The 18,579-nt window shown below is 39.0% G+C and overlaps 2 protein-coding genes across 12 annotated transcripts in view; one reads left to right on the top strand and one right to left on the bottom strand.

The window, feature by feature from the left end:
• IKZF3 (IKAROS family zinc finger 3) overlaps window positions 1-5,246 on the bottom strand; it is a 108,219-nt gene extending 102,973 nt beyond the window's left edge. For 10 of the 11 annotated variants that reach the window (XM_055256133.2, XM_055256132.2, XM_055256131.2 and 7 more), the window contains exon 1: window positions 4,306-5,121. In XM_055256133.2, the coding sequence (XP_055112108.1) occupies window positions 4,306-4,312 (7 nt within the window). In that variant the 5' untranslated portion in view covers window positions 4,313-5,121. Of the gene's footprint in view, window positions 1-4,305 lie in introns of all 11 variants that reach the window. The other variant, XM_055256122.2, reaches the window with a different exon arrangement.
• A 3,083-nt stretch (window positions 5,247-8,329) lies between these two features.
• On the top strand, window positions 8,330-17,352 carry ZPBP2 (zona pellucida binding protein 2). The gene is given in 9 exon segments (XM_055256135.2): window positions 8,330-8,602; window positions 8,745-8,810; window positions 10,919-11,044; window positions 11,704-11,865; window positions 12,512-12,730; window positions 13,285-13,367; window positions 15,491-15,551; window positions 15,554-15,670; window positions 16,889-17,352. Coding segments are annotated over 9 exon segments (1,014 nt in total). The 5' UTR covers window positions 8,330-8,550; the 3' UTR covers window positions 17,017-17,352.
• The last annotated feature ends 1,227 nt before the right edge of the window (window positions 17,353-18,579 follow it).

Consider the following 18,579-nt stretch of genomic DNA (forward strand, 5'->3'; position numbering starts at 1 on the left):
GTCTCTTTTCAAAATAATTAATGAATGCTTAGGACAAAAAACATTTATTGAGCTCCTACTATAGGCAAGTTTCTGTGTTAATCACTGAGTTCTTCTCATACCTGGTCTGGAACAATAGCTTGACATATGAGCCAATTATCATTGGACATCTATCTAGGCCAGGTGCAGAGTGGCTCACTCCTGTAATCCCAGCACTTGGGAAGGTTGAGGCGGAAGGATCACTTGTGGCCAGGAATTCAAGATCAACCTGAGCAACATAGTGAGACCCCCATTTCTACAAAAAATAAAAGATAATAAATTAGCAGGTCATGGCGGTTTGTACAATAAATTACCAGGTTATGGTGGTGGATGCCTGTAGTCCTAGCTACTCAGAAGTTTGAGGCAGGAGGATCGTCTGAGCCTAGGAGTTTGTGGTAGCCTGGGCAACAGAGCGAGGACTATCTCTTAAAAAAAAAAAAAAAAAACTGGATGTCTGATAAAAGATCTACCAATAATCTTTTAGTCCTAAATAAGTGTAAGTATATACATTTATATATGAATGAAAAGTTTATAATAATGTATTTTTGAAGTATCACTTGAAAGTGTATGCTATTTTTATGGTATCATCTATATCTTACTGAGAAAACAAATTTCTGCTCATATTCAATGGATATTTTAATGGACTAATTGCGATCCTGAAATCTGCTTATGTAAATTTAACAGTTAAAATTTGGCTTTACACAAAAAAGAATGAAATCATATCCTTTGCAACAACATGGATGCAGCTGGAGGCCATTATTCTTAGTGAATTAACACAGAAACAGAAAACCAAATACCGCATGTTCTCACTTACGAGTGGGAGCTAAACACTGGGTACACATGGACTGTTATGAATTAATGTGACCCCCAAATTAGACACTGATGACCCCAAAACGGGGAAGGGTGGGAGGAGGGCAAGGGTTGAAAAACTTGAAAAACTACCAATAGGAAACTATGCTCATTATTTGGGTGACAGGATCAATAGAAGCCCAAACCTCAGCATCACATAATATACTTATGTAAGAAACCTGCACATGTACCCCCTAAATCTAATTTTGTTAAAATTGGCTTTAAGTGACAGTCTAGCAAAAAATATCCTATAACATTTTTGTTTTCTAAGCTTTCTTTTTCAATTACAGTTTAAGTGCTTAAAAAATTACTGAGTTTTATCAAAGAATTACTAGCCCCAATCTCCTACTTTAAAAATTTATTTAAATAAAATGCATCAGAATAAACATAATAAAAAGTACTTTTTCAGCACTATTTTAATTGAATGCAACAAATTCGAAGGCCTTCTATGAACCAGAAACTGTCTTTGGCATTCAGTGTACAAAAACAAGACACAGTCTCTGTTCTCCAGAAGCTTAAAGACCAGAAGGGGAATAAACATCTAAATCAATAAATAATTTCAACACAATGTGGTAGAAGTATACACAGAAAGGAGAGGCCCTTAGCTGAGGTGAAGGAACATGAGAGACTGGGTAGGGGTGATCACCAGAAGGCACTAGGTCATCAGAAGAGGTCATCAGAAGAAGGTCATCGTAGAGCCTTCATGGCGATGATGCCTGGGCAGAGTCTTGAAAGATGAGTAGGCATAAGCAAGTGGAGAATAGATGAACATAATAGCAAAGACATGGAAGCATGAAACAGCATACTGGATTAAAGGAAGCACAAACAGGAATTTTGAAAAATTATGTTCTACCAGGACGCCACGGCCTTTCTGTGGCTTTTGTTTCTTAAAACCTTCGTATTTCATCCTCCATACACTCACAACGGAGGGCAAACAGATTCCATCATCTACAGGCTTTATCTCTGTTAATCTCAGCCATCCAGAACATAGAAAGGGACCTGAAACAAAAAACTACTACCACAAAATCTATGTGGTAAGAAATATAAGCTGACATCAAGAAGCAGACAAAAATTGTACAATATCCTAGGTATGTTTGGTGTAGGGGCATTCAGCTCAAAACCCCTGTGAGAATATATTATGGAATAATACATGATCTGATGGTGAGAACAGTAACTCAAGAGTTGCCGAGATAAACTTATCTCTTGTGTACCTTGCTTATAAAGCAGGGAGCTGCGTAATAAATATACTTAGAAAAATCTTTACTCAATATTGTTAAAAATAAAAATGTTTTACATTAAATAAGAAGTCTGCCATTACCTGTGAAATTCATATTTGTGAACCACCTCATTTCCCGACCATAACAGACAGAAGAGATGTTATAGTACAAATAATAAAATTTAGTGATTCATAAAGAGTCTTTGGGTAGAAAATATTTAAGGTCACAGATTGTGAGAAAATTAAAAAGTTATAGCTTCTGATTTAGTATATTCATTAAATCTCCATTTCTATAAGATTTCTATTTCAAAAGCTTATTCATCTGACATCTTCATACATAGAAAGTCTCAATAAATTAATTAAAAGATAAATGAATTTGTTAAATGACTTTATATGCTGAAGGAATTATATACAGTATTGCATTGTACAATAAACTGTTATGAATCAATGTGACCCCCAAATTGGGCAGAAAATAAAGGTATTCCATGAAGTATTCTACTTTCTTACATTGCCAAGAGAGGTATACACTATAGACCAAATCTCTATTCTAGACTGAGATCAAAACCACAAGATGATATAAAAATATTTTAAATATCAAAAACATGGGCCAGATTAGTCTATTTTGGGTAGCTATAATGAACTAGATATTTTACCACATCAAATACTCTATCTGCAAAGGACCTGACATTAAAATAGCCAAATTCACATAATTAAACTCTTTTTAAAATGTAAATGTTAAAATTTTTTCATTAAGCATAACCTATACTATCTAACTCGATGGACCTATAAATTTAATCTAATCATGTAAACACAACTTTAAAAAATTATTGATCTATATTCTCTTTCCATTTATAGTCTACACATTCTAAATTAAATTCTACACAAGTTTTCATTCTTTTCTTCTTAAGGGAGTCTTCATCCAGGCTTATTAAACATCTGTGTTAGTACACCAATAACCTAAGATACGCTAGTTTCTTTATTGCACATTAAATAAATGAATTTGGAAGTATTAACATTTATAGAGAAATACTCCAGTTTCTATGGATTTACACGATTCTGTACATTATCCTTGATACGTGGTATGGTTAAGGCTAGGAAAAATAGTGTCAGAGTACTGATTTATAATTTCATAAAAACAAATTAATCATTTGTAATAATTAAAGCATAAGAGCTTTTCAAAGTTATTTTTCCCATAGTATACAACAGCCCGACTTTTTTTTCTTGTTATTGGCCAATAAAACGTTTGTTAAAAATTACACTTCAATAAACCATTATTTAAATGTTAAAAATGCAAAATTTTTAAAGTTTTCAAGCCCTAATTTAAAAAATTAAAAGCACAAAGTTTCTGATATTTTAACAACTTCATATACTCTAGAAATAAAGCTGCCAAAGATCAGTTCATTGTTAATTAGAGATCCTTCCATTATTACGAAGAAAATATCCACAATCTTCATATTTATCAAAGTAACATTTTAGTTAGGTGTCAATATCTCATTTTTAATAGAATGAAATTCTGAATTTCTTAATCCCACCATCTCCCCCGAGTTGAGATGCATTTGCCATTTTCAAGGTTTTAGAAACCATTGTTGAAAAGACCACTGAAGAGTTTACAGTAGGTATCCCAAGGAAGTATAGAATGAAAAATGTTTGAGAAGCAAGGATAGTGTTACGACTTTCAAAATTAATTCATATGAAACTCCTAATGTGAACCTGATTTTTGCATTCGGTAAAGAAGACTCATTAGAAGATTGAGTTCCAAGGGAACTGCAAATGCCAACCGCTTTAAAATGTACCTTTCCCATATGACACCATTTACCCTTGGAAGAACACAAGTTACTCAGATTAGCCTAATTCCAATAAACACTGAGGCCATGAAGGAAAAAGTATCCAAAAGGGTTGGTTATTCCACCCCTAGATTTGCAGCCATTTCAGGGACACCCCTTAAGTGCTCCTCCTCTGCAGATGTAGGGTAGACCCCCCATGTCTGACAACCCTTTAGAAATAAAATTGCGAAGAAGTTATCACTTTCCAAAGGGCGGGGGAAGGACAAGTGAGAGACGTAAGAGAATCGACGCGCTTTGTCCTCTGAAATACCTCATATTTACTTTTGACAAAAGAAGTAAATAGAAGCAAAACTGAGATTCAGAAGAAACTCTTTCTGCTGCTTGCACAGGTCAAGTTTCTCAAAGACCCCGGAGAAAAGAAGCGGGCTGGAGGCTCACCTTCCATGTCGCTGACGGGCCAGGCTGGAGCTGCAGCTGTGGCTACCCGGCCTCTCCACGTGCTCCTGCCTTCGCCTGGACTCAGCGCGCAGCTGGCGGGAGATTCCCGGCGCGGGGAGTCCCCGGGATCCGGCAGCCGCGTCGGCGCAGACTGAAAGGGGCAGGAGCCGGCGACCTGCCGGTGCGCGGGGTTACAGCGGCGCTGGCTGGCGGCGGCTTTAAAGGACGCTGGCCGCGGACTGCCGCGGGTTCCGCGCCTCAGCCCCCTTTTGAATGTCAAACATAAGGAACCCCGACAGGATGGAAATGTCGCATCACTAAATTGTCTCAAAATGTCTATTTTAGAAGGATAATGGGTGAGAAAAGTAACATCACACGGAGGGTTGGGGGTCAGCCTTGCTTTCTTGGCAAGCTCAAGTTCAAAGACGTTTATCTTAAATTGAGGAAGATCTGGAACTTTTTGTCTAGATTCAGTGATTAACAGCCGTGGAAAGTATCAGTGAGAATCCCCTTCTTTCAAAGTATTTTTTTTTTCCTTCCTCACTTTTTCATTTCACATGGTAAAAGTTTTTGGTCCAAGTTTTCGGAAAGACAGCTGGAAAGGATTTTGGCACTTCTATCAATTCAACTTTTTAATTTTGGGGAGCAATTATCTCACTTTTGTTTTCCCTCTGGGAACTGCTTGATTTATTTGCCACCACTCACACAATACTACCCACTCTATATAAATACAGGGAGTGTTTTATAGAGTGTGTTTATTTTCTCCCAGCCTGCCTTCTTCTAAATACACACCTTACAAAAATACATATATGATGTACCAGAAAATTAAGCAAAGAAAGTAGAGCTAAGGGTGGAAGGTGGGGGCAGTAAGATTGTAAAATTAACTTAAAGATGTTAGTATACAGATATGTATCAGTCAACATCTTCTCCCAACACCCTCCCTACTGTCCAGAGGTAAAGCACACATTTGACTGCAGAGAGAGGAAAGGGGAAGTGACCACAAAACTGTTTGTCAAAGCAGAACTTTTCTTCACATTGAGGTCTAAGGGACATTGTTCAGGTGAGCCCTTCTAAAGATACCCAGCATGTTGGACAATATACGAATGAGTCTCAAAAGGCCACTGTCACCGCTATTAGAAAATTATATTAGTACATACAAATGTATTTGAGACTTAAGGTTGAGGGTTTGTGCATTAGCTGTCCATATCAGAAGAAATCCACAAGTTAAAGTATACATGCTGTAATTTTATGAATTGTAGTTTTAAACCATAGTATGTCGTTGGAATAGGCAGTCTATGTGATGTGTGTATATAGTATATATAAATATATTCAAGTGGGTAAAAAACTACACTGGCTTTAAGCACCACAGTAGCATCTCTATAACTGTATGAGTTGGGAGTTCTGCAGGATGACAATTTTGGAGAAATACTCTAAACACTAGGTCTAATTTTAGTACTGAAAGGGGAAATTTGTTGTTTGTTAGTTTCTAAAAGCAAAAATAGCACATCAAAAGTAGCAGAAGAGGAACCGTAAAATTTCACAGGGATGGTATGAGGATGAAAAGTTATTTGGTTATGAAAAAGTTGTAGGCCAGGCGCAGTGGCTCACGCCTGTAATCCCAGCACTTTGGGAGGCCAAGGCAGGTGAATCACGAGGTCAGAAGTTCGAGACCAGCCTGGCCAACATGGCAAAATACTGTCTCTACTAAAAATACAAAAATTAGCTGGGCGTGGTGGCACATGCCTGTAATCCCAGCTACTCGGGAGGCTGAGGCAGGAGAATCGCTTGAACCCAGCAGGTGGAGGTTGCAGTGAGCTGAGATCATGCCACTGAACTCCAGCCTGGGCAACAGAGCGAGACTTCATCTCAAAAAAAAAAAGAAGTTGTAAGGAAACTTTATGATTTTCCATTACAATGTTCTTCTGTATATTTGACAGTGGAACGTGTTAGTACTCTGTAAATAGTTCAATACTGAGTATTTCAGACTCCCGAGAGTGATACTTAAGGGGATTAAAAGTGGATTGGTAAAATAACCTATGTAGCTACTCCACCTTCAAGGAGATGCAGCATAAATCCCCACTCTTTAAGTGTGGGTGCACAAAGTGACATCCTTCCGAATAGTATAGTATGAAAGCAGGGGAATAAGTTGACAGTGGTGAAACCTGACAAACAGTACCTCAGCCAGCAGACCAAGGTTAACATCAAGCGATAAGGCATGTTGATAGTAGGTCCCCTTGATATGATGTGATGAGAATGTCATTTTATCTCTGTAATCTGCCGCCTAAGAATCCATAATTCTAGTCTAATATGGAGAAAGACACCAAATTCCAGTAGAGAGACATTCTACAAAATACCTCACCAATTAAAGCCACGTCAAGACCTTCAAACACAAGAAAAGTCTGACACAGCCAAGGGGAATCTAAGGAGATACGATGACTATAGGTAATGTGGCTTCCCGCATGAGATCCTGGAGCAAAAAAACAAACGAGGTAGGGAGGACATTGAAAAACTAAGGAAATCTGAATAAAGTTTGGACTTCAGTTAATAGTAATATATCAATATCCGTTCATTAATTGTAAGAAATGTACCATACCAATGTAAGATGTCAATAACAGGGAAAATCGGGAGGGAGTATGTAAAAACTCTCTGTACTGTTTTTGCAATTTTTCTGTAAATCTAAACCTCTTCTAAAATAAGTTTATGTAAAAAGAGTGGATGGGTACTTCTGACAGACAACTATTACTCATTTGGTTAAGTCTCCTCTCATAGGATTTAGTTTATCACATAGGATTTACAAGGATCAATTACTTACAATAACCGAGAAGTCAATAAAACACACTGTGGATATATAATGTACTTTGACTAAAACTGGAATGACGAACTTGTAGGGAATCAAAGATAATGCCTAAATCTGTCTTCATTATCATCACCTTAAGAAGAGAACAGTTGAGACCAGACCATGAATCCAGACATGGTAACTGACAATGGGTGGATCTGACTCACTGAGTCACATTTCATGGCTTATGCTATATAGGTAAAATTAACAGTGACTAAAAATGAAATTACTGACAAAGGTTGCTCCTGGACCATATGAGAGAGTCCAAGTACTGACTCGGCTCAAAGGAAATAAAACCGAAAACTCTTGGTCTCACCCAAAATAACCATTCTGCACCCTGTCTGAACCTTGGGCTCTCTCTACTAACCGGCCTACTCAAAACCACTACTGAGGGTGGTGTCCCGCTGCTAAGAAACAGACAACACACAGGGCCTTTCGGGCCACCAAACTAGTGGCCAGGAAGGAACCATCAAAGACGCGGGCATGATCCCCTTTGGAGCTCCCCGATCTTGACTAATCATCCATCCCTACAGAAACGGCCAGTCGGGCTCCATCCCTACAGAAACGGCCAATGGGCCTTACAATTGGGCCCATTTTTAAAGCAAGGTCACTTCATCAACCTAGATACGTTTGCACTGGGGGAGGTCTCTCACATCGCCTCATACTTGAAGTGAAAATGAAGATTCAACGTTCCTCTAGAGTGGGAAGGCCCGGAGGCGCCTTCTTGGCTCAGTAGTGGCTCTTCTGGGTCTTGGTCTTGCTGGTAAAGAATGCAATTAGGTAAAAATCGCGTGTCAGTTTGAAAGAGATTCGACACACAGTTTCAGCGTTCATGAGAAGAGAGGCGTAGGAAATCCCCACGCGGGCCTCTGCTTCACGTGAGGAGAAAATTGTCACAAGTCGCTGCCTTCCTCAGGTACCCATCCTAGGGGATTCCTCATCGCATCCCCTAGCCGCCCTACCCCACCACGGTCCTTGGGACCCGCGGTGTTCTCTCTCTCCTTGATCCCTCCATCCCCTAGACTGGGGACTCCCCGGAACGCGACACCGTGGCTTCTTTTCCTTTATTCTCTTCCTCCCTTCCGCTCCGCTCAGGGCTCCGCTCAGGGCCAGGAGCGCGGGAAAATGGCGCCGGAGGCGAGGCGCGAAGAGTTCGCATGCCTGCTGCCGCGTGGGCGCGAGAGGATCTGGCGTTTGCCTGCAGCGCCGTCGCCCCACCCCTGCGCGCGAGAATCGAAGCGCGCATGCGTTCTCCTGCGCGTCCGCTCTCGCGGTGGCTACCGACTGTTAGGGGAGGTGACCCTGGCTTTCTGCTCTGCACTGTGGAGGAGGTGGGGAGGTGTTGGGCCAGGGCTGAGGTAGGAGGGAGTCTGTCCCTCGACGCCTCCTGCGACGCCAGCCCCTGAGCCATGATGCGAACGTGGGTCCTACTCTCCGCGGTGCTCTGGTGCCTCACAGGAGGTGGGGCTCCCTCCACCCGGTCCCCAGGCCTCTCCCTCTGCCCGAGCTTCCCGGTCCTGCCTCCTTCGCCTCGCCCTGCCCTGCCCGACTCTGAACCCCGCTCCTCTTCTAACTAAAAGTCAGTGTTTTCTTCCCTCCGCAGTCCGATGCCCGCGTTCTACCTTATTCAATGCGAAGGGCTTCATTTATGGCAAGACAGGACAGCCAGGTAATAAGGGCCTCTGCACACGCGGGCCCATTGGAGGGGCCGGAACTGCGAAGCTCTTCCCGGAAGAGCTTTCTGGAGAGTAGGGGAACGAGCCAGCGTTTATTGAGCATCTATTATACTAAGCATCTGCTTGGCAGTTCACGACGGTCGCATTTTTTCATCCTTACAGCGACCCCTATTGTGTCGCCTTGCCTTAAAGCCTTACAGCTCACAAGGGGCTGGGATTTATTCCAGATCTCTCTCTCTCTGATGCCATCTCACTTCCAGGTGTCTCTGCTGCTTTGCAACGCGGGAAACCCTCGCAAAGGAGTGATTTCCAAGGCCTTCTGTTTGGAATATCTTTAATCCTCCCCTTATTAACTGGAAAAACTCCCACGCATCCTGCAGGGCTCAGCTCAAATGTCCTTTATCTCTGCAGTGAAACTTTCCCAAGGAAAATTAGTTACATTGCTAATTTCAGATAAATTGAGCCAGTTGATAGAATTTGTCATGTTTAGACTCCTTCTGTGTTTGGGTTCTCTCCCCGACCCCCAACCAAATTGTAGGACGTTGTCTTTATGTGCTCAGAGCCTGGCATTCAGTAGGCTTTAAAATTAATATCTTTCTGGGTTGCAGTGATTCCAAGCATACCATCGTTCTGTCCACCAAACCAGAAACAAGTAATCACACATCTTCCTAGTATGCCTCACATAGGCTTAATTATTGTTCCCAATGGAGAAAATTTACAGTTAAACATCAGGTTTCCCTTAGGGTAATCATGATCATCTTTTTCTTTTCTTTTCTTTTCTTTTCTTTTCTTTTCTTTTCTTTTCTTTCTTTCTTTCTTTCTTTTTCTTTCTTTTCTTTCAACAGTCTCACTCTGTCGCCTAGGCTGGAGTGCAATGGCACAATCTTGGCTCACTGGAACCTCCGCTTCCTGGGTTCAAGAGATTCTCCTGCCTCAGCCTCTCTAGTAGCTGGGATTACAGGCGTGCGCCACCACACCTGGCTAATTCCTGTATTTTTAGTAGAGACAGGGTTTCACCATGTTGGCCAGGCTGGTCTCGAACTTCTGACCTCAGGTGATCCGCACGCCTTAGCCTCCCAAAGTGCTGGGATTACAGGCATGAGCCACAGCACCAGCCAATCTTTTTTTTTTTTTTTTTTAAGACAGCATCTCGCTCCCTTGCCCAGGCTGGAGTGCGGTGGTGTGATCTCGGCTCGCTGCAACCTCGGCCTCCTGGATTCAAGCAATTCTTCTGCCTCAGCCTCCCAAGTAGCTGGGATTACAGGCGCCTATCACCATGCCTGGCAAATTATTTTTGTATTTTTAGTAGAGACGGGGTTTCACCATGTTGGCCAGGCTGGTCTTGAACTCCTGAGCTAGGTGATCCACCCACCTCAGCCTCCCAAAGTGCTGGGATTACAGGCATGAGCCACCGCTCCCAGCTGATCATCTTTAAAATAGTTTTGCTGAAGTCTTTTTCTGAACTTTCTTTGAGAGGGAGTCTCCCTCTGTTGCCCAGGTGGGAGTGCAGTGGTGCAGTCTCGGCTCACTGCAGCCTCTGCCTCTCAGGTTCAAGCGAGTCTCCACCCTCAGCCTCCCGGGTAGCTGGGATTATAGGCCCGCATTACCACGCCAAGCTAAGTTTTGTATTTTTAGTAGAGAGGGGATTTTGCCATTTTCTTCAGGCTGGTCTCAAACTCCTGGACTCAAGCGATCCGCTGCCTTGGCCTTCCGAAATGCTGGGATTACAGACATGAGCCACCGTGCACAGGCCTTTTCTGAACTTTGAATTGCTTCCACCAACCCTCCAAAAAATTATGATTTGAGTGAGTTCTGAATCTGTACATTAAAATGAACTTTAAATGTATCGTGTATTTTTATAAACAAAACTGTAATATGGAAAAATATCATGACTCATGACTAATAGTGTAGAGTTTTAAAAAACTTACTATGAGAAGCAAAAAGGACTTCAGACGAGCGTTCTAAATGTTATATATTGATTTTTAAAATAGTGAAATCCAACAAGAACTAATTCGTGTCTTCAGCACAAAATGGTAGGAGTATATTTCTTAATTTAACTTTGCTATATAATGTAGTTATACATTATTTTATTTCATCACAGACAAAATATATGTAGAGTTACATCAAAATAGTCCAGTCCTTATCTGTATGGATTTTAAGCTTTCTAAAAAAGAAATAGTGGACCCCACCTACTTATGGATTGGGCCTAATGAAAAGACGTTAACAGGTAAATTTGATTTTAATGTGTACTTTTTTAATGATATGAACATATTTTTAGAAAATCACTATTACTTATTGGAAAGAACAAATTGAAATTTAATTTTAATGGCAGTTTCTCTTGCTCCCTACTTAGAAAAATCATGTTATATTTTGGCCACTTCCTTATTTTCTCCTTATGCAAAAACTGAAGCAGTAATTTTTGTGCCCTGCTTCTCAGAGCTGTATTAATTCAAAGGTCTTTATAAAACCTAAAATTTATCATTGTAGTACCAGTATTGTAGCACCAATAGGAGATGAAATATCTAATATATAATTTTTCATCATGTTAGAGTGCCTTGGAACGTAAGTATTATTAATTAGTTTCCATCTTGTCTGAAGAAATTGTATAGTACTGCAGAGCAGTGTAATCTGTTTTTCTGAATTACTGGTATGAACCAATTGAAACTAGATGCCAAGAAACAAAGAAAGCCAAAATATATTTCAAAAGTGTACTTAACTCATGTAGTCTTCCACAGAATAATATGACAGAATTAAGATTTTGTGGGATTCTTAAAGTTGAGATAGTTCATTAATTTTTAAAATTTTTGTATCTATTTGTAACTCCAAGTGTACTAAATAATGCTTGATATGTTATATGTTAAATAAGTAATTTACTATTCTGTTTAGGAAATAATAGAATAAATATAACTAAAACTGGACAGCTGATGGTGAAAGATTTTTTGGAGCCTTTGTCTGGACTTTACACATGTACTCTTTCTTATAAGACTGTTAAAGCAGAAACCCAAGAAGAAAAAACAGTCAAAAAGAGATATGACTTTATGGTCTTTGGTAAGAATTTAGGCACATTTTAACTTATACATTTAGTTTGTATCATAATTAAGTGTATGGTTTCTTCATTTAATGAAAATGAGCCTGTAATAGGTGACTATCACCAATTATGACTTACAAAATATTTCAGGATGTATTTGACTAAGCAAACTCTTAAGTTGACATCAAGATAGTTTATCCTAAATAATCTTCTTTCAGCTCCCTACTTGCCTCTATCTAGATATGCAAGCACATCTACTTTATCACAATTTAGCAGGTAATTTAAAAACTGATCTTTAATTCTATAAAAGCAAGTTAATGATCCTTTCACTGGGTTGTGCTGACAGCAATGACAATTTCTATGAATTAAGGCCCTCCCCAAAAAGTCTTTCTTTTTCTTGATACAGTTATCTATATAGCCAACCCACAGAAGCCATTTCTCTTGTTGTACCAAGTAGATAATTATCAGATGAAAATAACATTTTCATTAAAGTTAATAGTTTTATGTATTTTTGTGAGGACTAACTGATAAAATGTTATTAGATAAGTTTCTATGCTGATTGCAAGATTGATGGGATTTAGTATTACATAGTATTTGAAAATTGTTTGGTAGAGGAAATTAATGCTAGGCACGATTGTTTTCACTCTTGTCTTTCTTTTTTTAAAGCCTATCGGGAACCTGATTATTCATATCGGATGGCCGTACGTTTTACCACAGACTCTTGCATAGGGAAATACAATGATGTATTCTTTAGAGTGCTAAAGAAAATCTTGGATGATCTAATATCTGATTTGTCATGCCATGTCATAGAGGCATCATATAAATGCCATTCTGTTGAAATTCCAGAACATGGCCTCATACGTGAGCTATTTATAGCACTTCAAGGTAAAATTTTTAAAATTTCTTTAATTTTGAATTTAGTCCTGAACCATAATAGATTGCAAAATTAATTACCATATTAATATAAGATATTTTAAAAGTAATAGGTCTTACATATTTGTTAAGCACTGAAGTATGTAGTTGACCTTAGCCTGTTTATGGTTTTAAAACTTAACACACTAATTAATTACTTTCAAATATGACATATTGTTGCTTCTTAAAAATCAATATTAATACAGCCTTTATGCAGCTAATATTTCACTTATAACTTCTTACAGAATTTTAAATTGTATTTTTGAAAACTTAGTAAAAGTGAATAACCAAACCAAGTTCATTTCTATTCATTTTAAAGCCTTGTAGTTACTTACATTAGCCCCCAGATGGAGTGAAACCATCGAGTGTAAATTATTCAAATTGTGCATCCTGTTTTATTACTAGGATTAGATAGCTGAGCTAAACACGTGCCTGCATGCACACGGAATTCAGCACTTGGACCTTTATTGAAATGTTTGGAACTTTTCAGAATCCCTTTGTGAATCTATCGTTTTTTTTCTCTTCAGTTAATCCTTCTGTGCCAGGGTGGAAAGGTGCTTGTGATGGACCTGTTGACTGTGAAGATACCACTAATCATAATATCCTCCAGGTGAGAATTTCATGGTAAGGAAGAAGTATTTGTCTTTTTCTTTTTTTAGAGACAGGGTGTCACCCAGGCTGGAGTGCAGTGGTGCGACCATAGCTCACTGCAGCCTGAAACTCCTGGGCTCAAGTGATCTTCCTGCCTCAGCCAAGGAGGAAGTATTTGAAAATCAATAAAGCTATTTAAAAAATTTTTGTAAATACTTCGTTGTATTGAAACGTTTCTTTAAAAACCTATTTCTCCATCTTGTGAATATTTATCAATAATAAAAACATTTCTAAGGAGGAAACAAATTATTTTTTTAAAAAAGAATATAAAGTATTAATAATATTGATTTTTTAAGTATTATTGATTTTTGGTTTCAGTTTTTTAAACTGAGATTATGAGATTCTTATTTCAAGATGTGATTTTTTTTTCTTTCTCAAAAGAGAGCTGGAGTATCAAGATGTGTTATTTTGGAGTAGCACATCTGTAATATTAGATAGTTCCCAAGGTTAGTATTATGTATTTTATCTATGACCGAAGGATAGATCCCTGGTCTTTGTTCCCCAAATGATGATTAAATAGTGGCTTAAAGAACAACTTCACAAACATGTCACCCTACGTTAAGCCAATGGTGCTTCCAAAATTATATCTATATTGGTCATAATAGTTGCTCTCCCCTCTACCATCCTCAGAGGCTAAGGACATAGTCTTAAAAATCCCTTCACTCTCTGGTCTAGTTCCTGAGCTCATATCCTTAATTGATATTGTGCATGGCTTATGAGAAGCACTTAGCTAAAATTAGTTATTATTAAATTCTGTGCTCAAAAACCCAAAATTTACATCATCGGTTTATAATGCTTTTAAAGAAAAGTCTTTTTTTTTTTTTTCTTGAGACAGAGTCTTGCTCTGTTGCCCAGGCTGGAGGTGCAGTGGTGGCCATCTCAGCTCACTGCAACCTCCACCTCCCAGGTTCAAGCAATTCTCCTGCCTCAGCCTCCCAAGTAGCTGGGACTAAAGGTACACGCCACCACACCCAGCTAATTTTTTGTGTTTTTATCAGAGATGAGGTTTCACCATGTTGGCTAGGCTGGTCTCAAACTCCTGACCTCACGTGATCTGCCCACATCTGCCTCCCAAAGTGCTGGGACCACAGGTGTGAGCCACCGCGCCTGGCCAAGAAAAGTCTTAACTTTCCATTTTGCTTGGCTCTTTTTCTTCCATGATCATGGAAATTAGATATAATGAACACCCAATTATCTACATATGGGATAGACATTGCAAATAATTCAAAACAAGTTTTTTAATCTTATTTTTTCTTTTCATTTTATTTTGTTTTGTTTTTGAGATGGAGTCTCATTCTGTCACCCAGGCTGCTGTGCAGTCTCAGCTCACTGCAACCTCTGCCTCTGGATTCAAGTGATTCTTGTGCCTCAGCTTCCCGAGTAGCTGGGATTACAGGTGCCTGCCACTACACCTGGCTAAGTTTTGTATTTTTTAGTAGAGACGAGGTTTCACCATGTTGGCCAGGCAGGTCTCGAACTCGTGGCCTCAAGTGATCCACCCACCTCTGCCTCCCAAAGTGCTGGGATCACAGGCGTGAGCCACCACGCCCAGCCTAATCTTAATTTTAATTTTTATTTTTATTTATTTATTTTTTCTGAGACGGAGTCTCACTCTGTCGCCAGGCTGGAGTGCAGTGGCATGATCTCGGCTCACTGCAACCTCTGCCTCCCAGGTTCAAGTGATTCTCCTGCCTCAGCCTCCTGAGTAGCTGGGACTACAGGCACATGCCACCACGCCCAGCTAATTTTTGTATTTTTAATAGAGACGGGGTTTCACCATGTTGGCCAGGATGGTCTCGATCTCTTGACCTCACGATCTGCCCGCCTTGGCCTCCCAAAGTGCTGGGTTTACAGGCATGAGCCACCACTCCCAGCCAATTTTTCTTAACCATTGCACATATTAATTGACAACAGTTGATAAGGTCAAGGCTAGACTAATTTTGGTGTTAACACTCACCTTTTCAGGAATTTATCTACATAAAGTATGGCATGCTTATAGTACATTATTGCCTGTGATACTGGAGGATAAATTTGGTTCATGGTTTAGTAATTGTACCTTTCTCTGATATTTTTCAACCTTAGGCAAGAGATCGAATAGAAGAATTTTTTTGGAGCCAAACACATATTTTCTACCATAACCTTAATAAACTCTACCAGCAATACATTTTGTGGACCACAGTTTGCAAGTAGTACGTCTGGATAGCTGTCAACCAGGCTTTGGAAAAAATGACAGTCTACACAGTAATTGCGCTAGCTGTTGTGGTAACTATAAAATATAAATTTCTAAATATTTAGGTTATAGAGTCAGAAGAATAAGTAATTAACTTGGCATAACTGAATAGAATCTTTACAGTGATTCTGTTACCAAAAAAATATATATATTTAGCTAAAGGGAAGTAAAAATTCAAAGCCCCAATTTTTTTTTGTTTTTTTGAGATACAGTCTCACTCTGTCACCCAGGCTGGAGTGCAGTGGCATGATCTGAGCTCACCACAACCTTCGTCTCGCGGGTTCAAGTGATTCTCCTGTCTCAGCCTCCCCAGTAGCTACCACAGCTGGCTAATTTTTGTAAAAAGTAGAGACAGAGTTTCACCATGTTGGCCAGGCTGGTCTCGATTGAACTCCTGACCTCAAAGGATCCGTCTGCCTTGGCTTCCCAAAGTGCTGGAATTATAGGTGTGGGCTACCATGCTTGGCCCTTTTTTTTTTTTTTTTTTTTTTGAGATGGAGTCTGGCTCTGTCACCCAGGCTGCAGTGCAGTGTGGCACAGTCTCAGCTTACGGCAACTCTGACTCCCAAGCTCAAACCATCCTTCAACCTCAGCCTCCTAAGTAGCCAGGATTACAGGTGTGCAAGCTGTAAGTTTTGTATTTTTACTGACTAATTTTTGTATTTTTAGTAGAGACAGAGTTTCGCCCTGTTGCCCAGACTGGTCTTGAATTCCTGAGCTCAAGCAATCTGCCTGCCTTGGCCTCCCAAAGTGCTGGGATTACAAGCATGAGCCACTGCGCCCAGCCAAAGCCCAAATTTCTAAATATAGTTATTTTAATGTATATTAACTCTTCCTGATGTACTCTCTTGTATTATAAACATTTCTATAATGTTCTGTCTTAAGCTACTGTACAATGAAGGAAAACAGAATGGTCCTACCTAGAAAGCAGAGAACTAGGAAATAGGAACTAGAAAACTAGAAATAGGAACTCATAAATGGGGCACTGCAGAAGATACGGTAAAATACTGATAGTAAAAGAAAAAATAGGATTCTTACTTTCTCCTGTCTTTAAGATCATCAAGTTATAAAGTTTGAAACTCACATAATCTTCCACAACTTAAATGGGCTGAACACTACCTGGTATAATATAGGTACCGAAATGGTGTGATATTAAAGGCAGATTTATATTGTTGGTATAGAATACCTCCAAGTGGTAGAGGCATAAAATACCTCTAAATTATAATTACTACCTGTGTTTTCCTCTGCAGTGGTTTGTAGTCCTGCAACTTTTAGTCCTGATGTTAATTTAACTTGTCAGACCTGCGTTTCAGTCCTTACCTACAGAGCTAAATCTTGCCCACAAACTTCAAACGAAAATCAGCAATATGAAGATTAGAGGCGAAAGCATTGTTACTTACTTGTGGAAGTCGGGGACATGAGATGATTTTCACATCCCAGAGCATCATAGATAGTTCTGTTAAGTAAAATCAGTAAGACCAAACCACTGGAAAACATGCATTTTAGAAACTTTAAAATAAATGGTTAACATGGCATTTCTAAGAAGGCATTTAATCCAGTATCTCTAGTGTACAAAGGAAACTTCAAGTATTAATGGATGATTTTTAATGAAATGTTTTATTGTTTACAAACGGTATGTTGCTGTGTACCTAAGAGTATAGTAAGGTCAAGGACAGTATCAAAGTATAATAAAATAAAAATTTTATACTCTCCATATATTTGTTTGGAATCACTCTTGTATGATATAAAGGCATGTATATTACCTTTGTATTAGAACCAAAAAAGTTATTTATTTTGGTCCCTATGATTTTATTTTTTAAGATAAATTAATATACTGTATTTTTTAAAGTATAGGTTTAGGTTTACAGAATAATAGAGCAGATAATATATAGAGTTCCATATACCCACCGCACCCCATACCCTCATTCCTCCTTACACAATTTCTCCTATTATTAAGATGTTGCATTAGTGTGGCACATTTGTTACAAATGATGAACCAATATTAATTTATTATTAATTATAGCCCATAGTTCACATTAAGATTCATTGTGTTGTGAGTTTATGTGGGTTTTGACAAATTCATAATGGCATGTGTGCACCATTGCAGTCTCATACAGAATAGTTTCACCACCCTCAAAATCCTCTGTGCTTCACTTATTTATCCCTCCCCCTGAGCCCTGGCAACCACTGATCTTTTTACTGTCTCTACAGTTTTGCCTTTTCCAAAATGTCATGTAGTTGGTTGGAATTATGCAGTATGTAGACTTTTTAGACTGGCCTCTTTCACTTAGCAATATGCATTTAAGGTTCCTCCATGTCTTTTTGTGACTTGATAGCTCATTTTTTATTGCTGAATAATGTTCATTGTATGGATATAGCATAGTGTGTTTATCCATTCAACCATTAAAGGAAATCTCAATAGCTTCCAGTTTTTGGTGATTAAAAATAAAGCTGCTATAAACATTTGTGTGCAGGTTTTTGTATGAACATAAGTTTTCAACCCAACTGTGTAAATAACCTAGGAATATGACTGCCGGAGTGTGACTATGTGTAGTTTTATGAGAAACCACCATACTGTCTCCCAAAGTGGCTTACCATTTTGCATTCACCAGCAATGAAAAAGTATTCCTGTTATCCTTATACTTCCCAGCATTTGGTATTGTTAGTTTTTTTTTTATTTTGACCATTCTAATAGGTGTATGGTGGTATTTTATTGTTTTAATTTGCAATTCCCTAATGACATCTGATGTTGAACATCTTTTCATATGGTTATTTGCCATCTGTGTATCTTTTTGGTGAGGTGTCTGTTCATATCCTTTGCCCATTATTTAATTGGGTTCTTAATTCTCTTATTGTTGAATTCTAAGAGTTCTTTGCACATATATATATACACATATATATATACACACCTATATACACATATATATACACACCTATATAT

Source organism: Symphalangus syndactylus, chromosome 20 (assembly GCF_028878055.3).
Source record: "Symphalangus syndactylus isolate Jambi chromosome 20, NHGRI_mSymSyn1-v2.1_pri, whole genome shotgun sequence".
Classification (NCBI taxonomy): Eukaryota; Metazoa; Chordata; class Mammalia; order Primates; family Hylobatidae; genus Symphalangus; species Symphalangus syndactylus.